We start from the raw sequence: 12,372 nt of genomic DNA, 5'->3' as shown, positions 1-12,372 counted from the left end.
CGGGCAGCATCTACCCAGAGCCACTAAGCTGCCCCACGCAGTGACGGTAGCCAAAGTATCCAGATTCTCAGCTCCCAGCATGTCCCATCTCCTCCCCCTGCTCTCTTTGTCCTCTTCGGTGCTCACCGCTGACATGCATCTTGTGGTTGTTCAATTTTCCTCATCTGTCTCCTTTACTAGAATGTCGCTCAATGGGAAAAGTGATTCTCTTTATTTTTTTTTACAGCATCCCAGAACCTAGAACAAACATGGGGCCCAGAGTATACATTCAATAAATATGTGTTGCGTGAGTGATTGAACGAGTGCGTATGTCCCAACCTCTGCCCACTCCACTTTCATACAGCATCGCCGTTACCAACATGAATCCTGCTCCGCGCTCCTCCTCCCCAGTCTCGCGTCTGTCCCCGGGAAGGGAAACAGCTGCTGATGGACGGTCCCGCAGGCACGCGGGGATGGAGCCGCCGGGAGAGCTCGGGCAGCTGAGTGCTCCATTACTGAGCAGTCACTCCTTCCTCTGCGTCGCTGTGGCGCTGGAGGGCCATTGCCTGGCAGAAGCTCCCCAGGAGCGGGCAGGCGGGCCGTCCAAGTGCAGCCCAGGGCCAAGGAGGACAAGCCCATATCCCCACACTGACCGTAGCTCAGAAATCCTCCCAAACAGCAGCCATGGGGGTGCTGGCCCCAAGCCCGGAGCACGGTGCTGTCTTTAATAGTCTTGTGGGTGTTTACCCCAGGGCAGGAGACAGGCATAACCATGCAGTTAATGTTCAGGGGGGATTATCACTGCTCCAGCAAGATAGTCATGTTCCTGGGAAACTGTCACCGACAGCTCCCGAGGACCATATCCAAATTCCCTGACTCACAATAGTAAGATTATAAAGCCCGTTTATAAATGCTAGTGTTTAAATGTTACCTCACTGCAAGTACACGGCCCCTCGGTTCCCAGGGAGAAGTAACCAACGTACTAGAAAAGCTACCTGTTTCCAGTGAGGCCTGGCGTGGTCAGGCGCTAGCATTCCCCGTGCTGTGACGGACAGCTCTCCTGGGCAGTGAGGAGGGAGGTCGCACAGCAGGGGCGGGATTCTGCATCGGCTTGGAGACTCCCAGCAGCCAATGTTTGTCTTTGGGATATTTGGTGCTTTTGTTGAGCCAAACACATCAACATGCCCATGATGCTTTTCTCATGCAGAGGGAGCCTGGATGAAAGAAAAACAGTGTGATATTTACCAGATCGCCCGTTCAGCGTTTATCCTAATGGGCTTTGCAGAGGGCTCCTCATACACAGAGTGCTTCTGCCCACATCAGTACCCCCCAGCTCTTCTGGGGGAGCAGAAGCTGAGGCCTAGGCAAAGCTGACCACTGCCTGCCCTTCCACTGCGGCTTGCTCACGAATCCTGTTGTGTGGCAGTTTCCGACACAACGTCCTCTCTTGCATTCAGAGCGTACACGCTCTGCCCGAGACCGCCGTCCGTCCTCGGTCCCAGCCACTCTCATTTTCACCTGGCTCTCTCCTAAGGTCTCTTTTTAGGCATCAACTTAAATGTCACTTGCCCCTAGCACCGTTTCCTGACACCTCTTGCCCTTCTCCTCTGTCCTGCAGCCCATTCGGGCTTCTGGTTTAGCGCCTCTCTCCCATCTAGACAATCCGTTCCGAGGGAGGGAGACTGCGTGCTCCGTATTCACCGTCGCATCCCCGGTACCCGGTTGCTGCAGTGATGAAGTGGGTGAAGCCAGAGCCGACCCATTTTCTGATATCTGTCCACCTGTTTGGGTTTGTTTCTGTTCTATCCTGGTCATGTATTCAAGTGTGCACTCATTCCACAAACATTGGGTCCTTTGCTTGGTACTGAGTACTATTAAAAATGAAAGAATAATAAAATAAAATAACAGCGTGACACAGCCTAGCCCTTCCATGCTGCCTAGTCCAGTGGGGAAACTGTGATTGTTCTCTGTGTCAGTTTACCTGAGCTACCGTCTCCGTCAGCTCGGGCTGCCGCAAGGAAACACCGCAGGCTGGGTGGCTTACACAGCGGAGATTTATTTCTCACAGTTGGCTGGGGAGTCCAGAGTCAAGGTGCTCGTTGGCTGGGTTGCTGGGGAGGGCTCTCTCCCTGGCTGGCCGATGGCTGCCTTCTCCCTGCGCCCTCACATGGTCTTTTCTCAGTGCACACAAGGCTGGAGAGAAATTTCTGATGTCTCTTCCTCCTCCTACCAGGCCACCAATCTAGCAGATTAGGGCGCTCCCCTGGTGACTTTATATGACCTTAATTATCTCCTGAATGCCCCATCTCCAAATACAGTCCCACTGCGGGGATCTGAGTCTGGGGTGGGAGGGCACAATTCAGGTCACAGCAGTTACAGTACCGGTTATTCAGACAAACGCCAACCTAGGTTTTTCTGTGAAGATGTTTTGCAGATGTGGCTGTGATGTATAATCAATTGACTCGAGGTAAAACAGATTCCTGGTGGGGGAGCTCCATCCAATCCGTCAAAGTTCTTAACAGCAAAACTGGCATTTTCCAGAAAAGAGGAGATTCAGCCTCAAGACTCAAGCGTTCCTCCTGCCCGAGTTCTCAGCCGGTGGAAGCTCTATGGGCATCGGACGTGCTCGTTCCCACAGTCACGCGAGCCGGTTCCTTAAAACGCGTGTCCACGGACACACGTATCCCGTCGGCTGTGTCTCTCTAGCGAACCCTGACTCACACGGTGACGGTGACGTGCAAGAATACAAAGGCAGGGTCTGCCGGAGGCCGCTCGGTAATGCTGACCCACCAGCCTCCGTTTTCATGTCTGACTCCTGTAAAGGCACAGCTGGTCAGTTTTTAGAATGTAGCTGGAGTGTGCTTGTTGCCATCCAGGCGAGAGCGTTCGTCGGATGTGTACCAATGACTGCGAGGTGTTTCCGGGCAGGTGTCTCCTCTGCCTGCGGAAGCGTCGCGGCCACCGGGCCCTGGGATGGAGGGACACCGACAGAACACATGGACGGGGCTGCCACAGTGGCCCAGCCATCGGAACAAGTTATTTGCAGGAAGGGCGTCGTGACTAAACATTTTCGATATCCATTATATCTCCAAAATCTATTTTTTTTAGGCAGGAAACATTCAGAACATCTTAACAGGTATGTCCTGATGAGCTCCCAGGTGTCTTCCAGGAAGCCCTTGCCCCTGGGCTCGGCCACGCCCCTGTTGTAGCAAACATTTAGGGAGCATCGGCATGCATGAAGACCTAGGCACACACTTCAAGCAGTTTTTGTTTCTCCCAGCAACCCAATTAGTTAGGTAGTGTTGTTACCTCGACTTCCCCGATGGAGAAGCTCAAACACCAAGAGACTGAGTAACTTGCCCAAGATCCAGCGGTTATTAAGTAGCTGGAATTTGAACCCAAGCCTAATTTATGTGCTTAACAACTATATACGATGCCTCCATGCACAAAAGTCTTTGATCCTTTCAGTGTTGCCTAATGTCTCATAAATCAGAGTTCCAATCAGAGTCTGTCCAGGAAAACGAAACTCATACCAGGCAATTTAACAGGAAATTTAATGCAGTGAAGCACTTATAAAAGTGTTGGAGTTAGAAAAGCAACCAGGGGAAGCTGAGGGCACCCTAGGGTTTGCAACTGCCACTCCCAGGGCAAAAGGCAGAAGGGGTTACTGTCAGGCCACCTGGTACTGAAGATGGGACCATAGTGGATCTGTAGTGACAGCTGTTGGAGGGCTCATCTGAACCACACAGAGGACAAAAACTATCCTTATTTATTTCTTTACACATGCAGTAGGTTGAATAGAGTCCCTCAAAAGTTCATGTTTACCTGGAACCTCAGGACATGGCCTGAGTTGGAAATTCGGTGACTAGTGTGCTTAGAGAAGAGGCGAGAAGACGGAGACAGAGGGAAGAGGCCGTGTGAGGATGGAGGCAGGGCGATTGGAGGGATGCGGCTACAAGCCAAGGAACCCTGAAGACAGCCAGAGCCACCAGAAGCTGGAAAAGGCCAGGAGGGGCCCTTTCCTAGATCCTTCAGGGGGCGCATGAGCCTGCTAAAACCCTGATTTCAGATCTCCAGAGACAACACCTGGTGTATGGTATTTTGGTTTGGCAGCCCTAGCAAACTAACTCAATCCCCTTCCCCCCAGTCTTTCCCAGTGCCTGCAACTGGCCAAACCTTGTCCAGAGCCGCCTGGCAAAAACCGTTGGGAACCAGTGTGGGGAGTCTGTGCCCTGCCGTACAGAGCTGGGAAGAAGGGTCCAAGAGCAAGTAGGCAAATAACCTAGCACTGTGGAAGGGGGTACCCGCACCGAATGACACCACAGAGGATCAAGTCCATGGGGTCGGAAGGAAAGAGAATGGACATCAGGAGCCTTGAACTGTCTCTTCATGGGCCTGCCTGGGGCAGCAGAAACCCTGAACTTGGGTAGTCTGATGGGGTCCCGGTGGGTCAGAAAAGCAGCCAGTGACGTCACTGGTCATGCATAGGCGTCCTTCCTGGCAAAACGGAGATCACATCGCAGCTATCGGAATGCGCGTGCGTGGCCTGCTGGCTCTGGAAGGAGGACAGTCCCTCCAACACCTGAGGTGCAGCTGCTGCCCTCTCCTCTCCCTGGCTTGGATGTGATAGCTTCTCCAACAAATCAATTTACAAAACAATTGAGAACAGGCAAAGGCTCCCCTGGTTGAATGTTCAGATAAAAAAGAGGATGTTTTGAATTTGACAACCAATCTTCCTTTAATCCTATCAGGAAACAAACCCAAATCACAATCTGACGTTTAGGAATTGCATAGCTTCTCCGAGGAAGCATTTCCATCTCTTCCTTGTGTTTCTCCCTCTGAGGAGGGAGCGGGTTTCACTCTTGTCACTCACTGTTCTCTGTTTCTACATGGGATTATCTGCTTGTTGTGTTCTGTTTTCCTTTCAGATTCCATGCTCTATTGTTCTATTGTTTTAATATAAAATCTCTTTCGGTGATGTGTTTCTTAATTAGGAGAGACTCTTTCACCCTTAGATAAGAGTTTGTTGCTTAATCACTCCCACTTTCTGATTTCTTTCTAATTCATATTTAGACACGGGAGTGAGTTACCAGAGGAAAATAAGACTGTGGTGTGTGGATTTAAATGTTTTATATTTATCACTGAGTCTAAAAATGGATATTATCGGGGACATTAGCTACTAAAAACCCATGCACCATTGGCCTGATTACCGTCCCTCGGAGCAGTATATACAGTGACCCCCTAAGTCTCAAGAAGACCAAGTGATTCACTTCCCAGAGTAGCTAACCAATCACAAAACACATTGATCTCCTGGCTCAGTGGGTCATTGATGCAGCCAGTATTTACCATAATACCAAACTCCCTCGTCTGAGCACTGACCTTCTTCCAGGCCTTGCAGTGAAGATAGGCATATGCTATTGCAAACCATCAACAGTAAGTATCATTATCTCCATTTTACAGATTAGGAAGCTGAGATTCAGAGAGGCTGAAAATCTTGACCGAGAACACACAGCTACTAAAATGGCAGGCTTGGGAGTTTGAACCCAGATGAGTCTGGTTCCAAAGCCTGTACTGCCCACGTCTCTGTGTGCGTATCAATATCATGCAAGGAGCAATACAGAGACAGAGTCTTTGAACTTGGCATCTTGGCAGCCATTTAACCACTCAAAGGCAGAGACGTAGACTACAGAGCACAGGGTTGAAGTCAGGCAAACTTGACTGTGAACCTCTTCTCTGCCCTTCAAATGGCTGTATAACCTTGGATACCTTATAATAATCACACTCTTTACTCTCAGCTCTGGATGACTTAATAATGGCTTTGAGTCTGTTTCCTTACCTGCAGCCGTGGGCCAGGAGGTGGTGAGGGTTAACGATTTAATATGTGTCAGGTACATACTCCAGGAGCAGGCATAGGTTAGATATTCCAAGTGATTATTAAGTTACGACTCAACAAACATCGGAGTACGCCTAATACTGTGTTAAATAAAAGGGAGACAAAAGTAAATAGAACTTGCTGTGAATCAGGAGATGAAACAAGTCCACAAGAAAGGGAAATTCCCGATGCAAATGAACACACGGGGATGCATGCAGATTAGTAACACGAGCTATAGACACAAGAGTCCCTTGTGGGTGGGGGTGGTCAGAGACAGGCGTGAGATTTGAGCTGGACCTTGGAGGACATTGGTGGTCACACTGGTGAGACTCAAATGTGGTTTGCAGACTTGCTCTGAAATGGAAATCGGCTACAGTCTGGAACACAGTGCCCAGTCCATCTGACATTTTTTTTTGACACAACAGTTTCTCAATGAAGGAAGCAGTGAGCTGGATTATAGTCTGCCTCAAGCTCCTTTTCCTGCCAGTTTGCAGACACCTCCCTTGAGCAGCACCGGCTTAGAGCGAAGGGCAGGGACCTTTCTTTGAATGGCCAGATAGGAAATATTTTTGGGTTTCTGGGACATGTAGACTCTAGCAAGTATTCAACCCAGGCATTATAACAAAAATGCAGCTTTGACAATACATAAGCATGGCCATGCTTAGCTCACAGCCCATTCCTTGCCACCCCCTGGTTAAGGCGACTGGAGAGGGAAGAAGGTCTTCTAGGCAAGAAGAGCACGAGCAAAGGTTCAAGCTGGTATTGGCGTAGTAATCCTGGGCAAGCCTATGTACAAAGAATAGGTACTTCAAGCTCAGAGGATGTAATTCATCATTCTAAAAAGATTGAATTAAAATTTTGGTGGTAGACTAATCCTAAATTTTGGATTTAGCCAAAGGCCAAGCCCAGGGTATCACTTTTTAGGCTAGACACAACTCCAACAGGCACCACCTAGTCTTAGGCTCAGGCAAGGAGGTGAGCAAGAACGAATGTGAGTGTGTAGCTCAGAAGAGTCAAGTTTCTCCAGGAGAACTGTCAGATAAAAACAAAGCAAAGCAAATCTGTCTGCATTGGCTAAGCCCTTTGTTTCTATGAAAGGGCGGGCGGGCATCCTGGGACTGAGCTAAGACCTCCCAGGCTACACAGGACATGTAGTAATTGGGCACATACATGTGCATTTGTGCAAAGCATTCTGCACAGAGGAGGCAATCCATTATTTATCAAATGGACAAATTCATTATCTCTAAACCCACAAAACAATGCCTAATTTCTCTGCCATTAGCAAAGAATGACTCCTTGCTATTCATCTGGCCAAGATAGCTATTATCCATCCATCCATCCATCCACGCTCATTCAGCAAGCCACCATTATAGTTACCGATTTGGGTTCCACACCCACAGAGTCAGTGCTGAAACCAGAAGCATAGGGGGGGCAAGCCCAGCCTAGCACTCTCACAAAGTCTGCAAAAAGGCACTGTGGGGAATTTGCCAGGATGGGTGATGGCTTTTGGGGGTTCCTCACTAGACCTGGCAGGGACTCTGCATCTAGGGGCTTCACATCAGAGAGGTCAGGGCTTGCTGGCTCCCACCGCCCTGGGATTCCTCCTCTCATCCTCCGCCCACCCCAGGAGGAGGCCAGAGGGAACCGCAGCCCTGCACAGAGGCTGCTATGGATGCTGCCGACTTGGTCTGTGGACTTTCTTTTCAGGCAAAGGGACTGGTCCATGGGATCTTGGCAGATAAAATTGTTCTTCAAAATCAAAGAACCCTGTGTTTTTACGTTTAGTTCCATTTATATGTGTTTGGGTGCTGTGTGTGTGTGTGTGTGTGTGTGTGTGTGTGTGTGTGTCTTGGGGAAAAGGCCTGTCTATTGTAGGCTGGTTCATGCTTATTACTAACCAGGGGCTTTCCACCTGGACACAGTGCATGGAGATATAAGAGGATTTATAAACCTCCAGATATTTTGTACAAAACTGGAAAGACGGGCTGTAGAGCCTCCACCAGATTCCCAAGCGGGGCCGAGACCTCAGGGAGCCCAGGAATCCTGGCTCCAGCAGGACTTGACTGGTAACTGGGGGAAGCCACTCACTCCCCAGGCCTCCTTCCTAATCTCGTTTTATAATGCCTGGGACCTGGGCCGTGGCCAGATGCTCTGGCTTGCTAACCAAGAAGGCAGGCTCTTGTCTGAGTGAGGTCTGCCACCTACAGCACGCAGCCCAGCAAAGCCACCGAGCGCCATGGCAGAAAGCTGAAGTGCGTTTGCATGCGTGGATAGGGGGAGCGCCGCCTCCCCAGCCCAGAACCCTCCACTGGAAGAAAAGGATCGGGACTCCTGATTAGTATTCAGAGATGGAAATTCCTCTGGGCTAGGTTACTGGCACTGGGGAGATATTTTTACATGAAAGGAGAATCGAGAAATCCTGGGGATTAGCACCTGAAAAGAGTTGCCCAAAACCCAGAGAGGAAAGGCGCTGGGAAGAAGCAAGATAATGAGCTCGTGGGTTCTCACGGTAAATGTGACTCTCCTATTTCCTGGTGTGTTCAATGCCCCTAGGTCCAAATGGGTCATTTTCACCATGTAACTTGTCATATAATGAACGTTTGCTTCAGAAACGTGTGATTTCCTGAGATGCACGTAGTGTAAACACAGGGTAGTTTTCTTAGCGTCGTTAGGTCATTTTGAAGGGAGCGGAACACTTTTCGAGACATAGATTCTTAGTCTCATCATTATGCCTCCAGCCCCTGACAGAGGGCCTAATGCTGGGGAGGAAGTTCGGCGAATGCTTTTGATCGAAAGTGATAACCATGTGGTTACTTTTGCAATCAGCACTGTGCCCGCGAATACATAATCATAACGCCTGCCAGTGCTTGGACACATTATCTCAAATTCTCACAACAGCGTCAAGATGGGTGTTGTTCTGCTAACGAACTGACACTCGTCGTGAGTGAGTGGCTTACGCGATGACACACACCTAATAACGTCAAAAACCCGGCTTCTAAGTCTGTGCTTGTTCCGCTCCCTGCATGCACTTTATATCCATGGTAAGCTCATTTCTGAAGAATGAGACTAGGGGTTTAAAAACCTTTTTAGCTTTATTTTAATTTTAAAAGTATGTTTTCCCAGTCCTTAGAATTGCTCTGAAAACTTTCTTGCTCTCCTAGCTCCGATGCCAATGTTGTCTGACCCTCTCTGAATCTAGGAGTGGTTCTTCTCGGACAGAGAACCCATTCCTAGCTCAGTGTGTAGAGGTGGCTGTGGAATCCCTCGCTCTGATCCCGGCCTTGGTGGCTGGGGAGGGCTGCAGGTGGTCCGTAGCTTGCACATATTTTGATTCCGGCGAGGGATTCTTAACAGAGAAAAACACACAGAATATTCACAGATGTAATTGCACAGTAGTCCACCCTCTTTCACAGCGTTTCCCCTATTAACGACGGCAGTTTTGAAAGGGAGCCCATGGTGAGCGAGGGGATAGACCAGAGTGAAGACGCACCCTAACTATTCCAGAGCTCACGACTACGCGGTCTGCTTGGCTAGGATGGTTGCGCGACTTTGTCTCCGCGGCTCACGCTGGGCTGGGGTCGGTCGGGCTTGGAAACCTCGCTCTCTTCTCCCAGAGAAGCTGCAAATGGAAGGAGATTACAGCTGGCCCTAAAACGGGGTTAGTGGTTTTGGCAAAGTTTAGATCATCAGTCGGTAAAAAGGGCCGAGGGGTTCTTCTAGGTGAAGGTGATCTTGATGATCACAGGTAGAGCTGAGAGAAGAAGAAAGGTATGGAAAGGGGAGGGGCTAAGAAGAGAGTGAAATATGCGCTCACCGTGGGATTTGCGCATGTCTTCCTGTCTGTATGCATCTGTCATAAAGCCCAGCGTGTATGTGACAGTGGGCCTCAAGCGTTAGTAGTGTTTATCAGGATTAGATGGGAGTATGGTTTTTAAAATGCAAGTCCCACCTCCAGACCCCATGAAACAGAAAGGGCAGAGCCTGGGAATCTGCATTTTAATAACCAGCTCATTTCGTTTCTATGGAAATGCTCCTTAGAGCATACTCTGAGGACCATTGGCATAAGAAGACCTTCCAGCCTTTCTAAGAATCACTCCTTACATGCATCCATTCCTTTGAGCCAAACCCAGGAACGCAGAGATAAAAGGCACAGTCTTGGCATTCGAAGAGTTCAAGGTCAAGTGGAAAATGTTGACAGACCTGGAAGCAGATGATTGCGAAATATGAATGCGTAAGTTTGTAGAGCAGACAGGGCCAGGTGCTATGAGAGAACTAGAGAGAGGCCCCCAACTCAGCCTGCACGGGGAGGAAGGCGTCACGGAAGAAGCAACTTTGTCTTCAAGGTTAAGTAGGCACAAGCCAGGAAGAGGGGAAGAAGAATGCCAGGTGGAAGGGACCCAGCAGACAAAAAGCAGTGGGGCCTGTGGAACAGCGTTCAAGGTGCAAAACGGCAGAAGGGAAGCGGGTAGAGAAGGGCTGATGAGGGCGGAGACGGCACATCTGCCTTCCATACAACGACATTCTTCCACCTGGGAAGGTGCATTGCCAATGTGTGTGTCACTGCGATTGCGACGGATGCCTCTTTCCAAGTTGCGGTCTTTGTCCTGTTAGCTAGTCTAAGTGCAGCAGTATCCTGATACGCTTCCAACTGAGAAGGCATCGAGAAAGCCCCCAGCAATTTGAATGGGTTTACCTTCTTGTTCCATTCATTAATCTTTGTCATCAAAGTCAAGCTGAACTTTAGACTAAAGGGAGGCTGAAAAAAATCTAACCAAAGGCAGGAGGAAGGGGACCAGTGCAGAACCACCGAGAAGGCGCTCACACTGAATGCCAGCGTGTTATATGCGTTACAATCATGTGTAAAATACAAATGAGGGCGTGAAAGAAGTTAAAGTGTTCCGTAAGAGTCAGGATCAAAAAAGTACCTGTTGTGGCCACTTTGTTCTCCTGGGTTTCAAAGATGGCTTTCAGTGCCTCAGAATCTACATAAACTAGCATTGTAACTCACAGTGGGTGGTTTTACAAACAGAACAACAGCAGAAACCTGAGTAGAAATCAGAGCATGCTCTGTGGCACTGCAGAGACCTTTTTTCTTTAACCAGAGAGAATGATTTGATTTCAGAATAGAGCTGCACATAGCCACCCAACAGGCTGGACAAACTGTGTGTGTGTGTGTGTGTGTGTGTGTGTGTGTGTGTGTGTGTGAGAGAGAGAGAGAGAGAGAGAGAGAGAGAGAGAGAGAAATGCATTCAGCTATAATGGGATATTTTAAATGATAGTAAATTAAGTGGGTTTTGTCAAATGTTGGTAATATTTCTTTTCTCAACTTGTACAGAGAAAAATAAAACCAGGGGAGGAAAAGAAAAATACCCTTAAGCTTCCTAATTGATTCCAGCTGTTCACATTACTTACTGCAAATAATATTATCAAGTAGTGAAACCCCCACGCCTTTGAACTTCTTGCAGTTGTGTGTAATACTGGAGCCAATGCAGGAACTGATGTCGAGACATAAAACTTACAACCTCAGTCCACGAGACTGCCTGAAGACCTGCCTGTTTCAGAAGTGGCAGCGGATGGTGGCCCCGCCAGGTATGACCTTGCCCTTCACTCTCGTTCTGACCGCATCTTCTGGGGGTGAGGTGACATGAAAGGGAAGAGAGCGATCACAAATGTGTCGGGGAAAGGAGTTTACTGGAGATACTCTGGCCGTGATTTTGGACTTAGAGACACTGAAGTTGCAAAGAGCAAACATGCTTAGGAGTCGCCTACCATCTCCTCACGTGCCAGGTAGAACGTGAAACCCGGAGAGGTGAAGTGGTTTATTTAATGTTACTGAGGACCTCGTGGGCAAAGCTGAAATCAGATCCCAGGTTTCCTGTCTCTCAGTTCAGTGGTTCTTCCACTGGACGAGACTGCTGGCTTCTCATGGCCTAGTGTGCTCTTATTTCTTTTTAAATGAAATGATAGAAATTATAAAAATGGAGGGAGGTTGGGAGGGAGGGAGGAAGAAGTAAAGGAAGGAAGGAAGGAAGGCGGAAAGGAAGGAAATATTTTTCTATGATTTAAGATATGTAATATCAAAGGGTATTCTGATCAGGAAGAGAATACATAAGAAATTCCAGTCCCCCACTTCCCTAGAATGTAGCGTATGTACTAAAGTCTCCTGTGAGGTTCTGAAATCACTGCTTCTAGTCATCACTAATTGTCTTTCTCTCTAACACATTTTCACTGCTAGGCTTGTGTTGAGATTCACTGATTATAAAAACAAAATGTATCCCTTCACTAAAAAGTATCTTTAAAGAGTAATTATTAACACAAGGCATATAGCTTTCTAGAATCACAAAATATAATGATCACCTTCCACTGGTAATTGGCCAGGAGTTTTATATGAAATGAACATAGCAGACATAATTATGTACATATTTAGAAAGCTGAGGAAATGAGCATTATTTTACATAGAATAGTTGTATCCCCATCTTGGGAGAATTTTACAAATTTAGAACATTTAAAAATATATATTA

General features: G+C 48.3%; 1 protein-coding gene across 10 annotated transcripts in view; it reads left to right on the top strand.

The window, feature by feature from the left end:
- The window catches only part of LDB2 (LIM domain binding 2), a 338,549-nt gene that overhangs the window by 316,868 nt on the left and 9,309 nt on the right, over positions 1-12,372 (top strand). For all 10 annotated transcript variants that reach the window (XM_045834645.1, XM_045834643.1, XM_045834644.1 and 7 more), the window contains exon 6: positions 11,317-11,440. In XM_045834645.1, coding sequence (XP_045690601.1) covers positions 11,317-11,440 — 124 coding nt within the window. The remainder of the gene's footprint in view (positions 1-11,316; positions 11,441-12,372) is intronic.

The sequence above is a fragment of the Phyllostomus hastatus genome, unplaced genomic scaffold (assembly GCF_019186645.2).
Source record: "Phyllostomus hastatus isolate PE091 unplaced genomic scaffold, TTU_PhHast_1.1 phas_contig_196, whole genome shotgun sequence".
NCBI lineage: Eukaryota > Metazoa > Chordata > Mammalia > Chiroptera > Phyllostomidae > Phyllostomus > Phyllostomus hastatus.
Note: the sequence above shows the minus strand (reverse complement) of the source record. Positions and strands in the feature narration are given on the sequence as shown.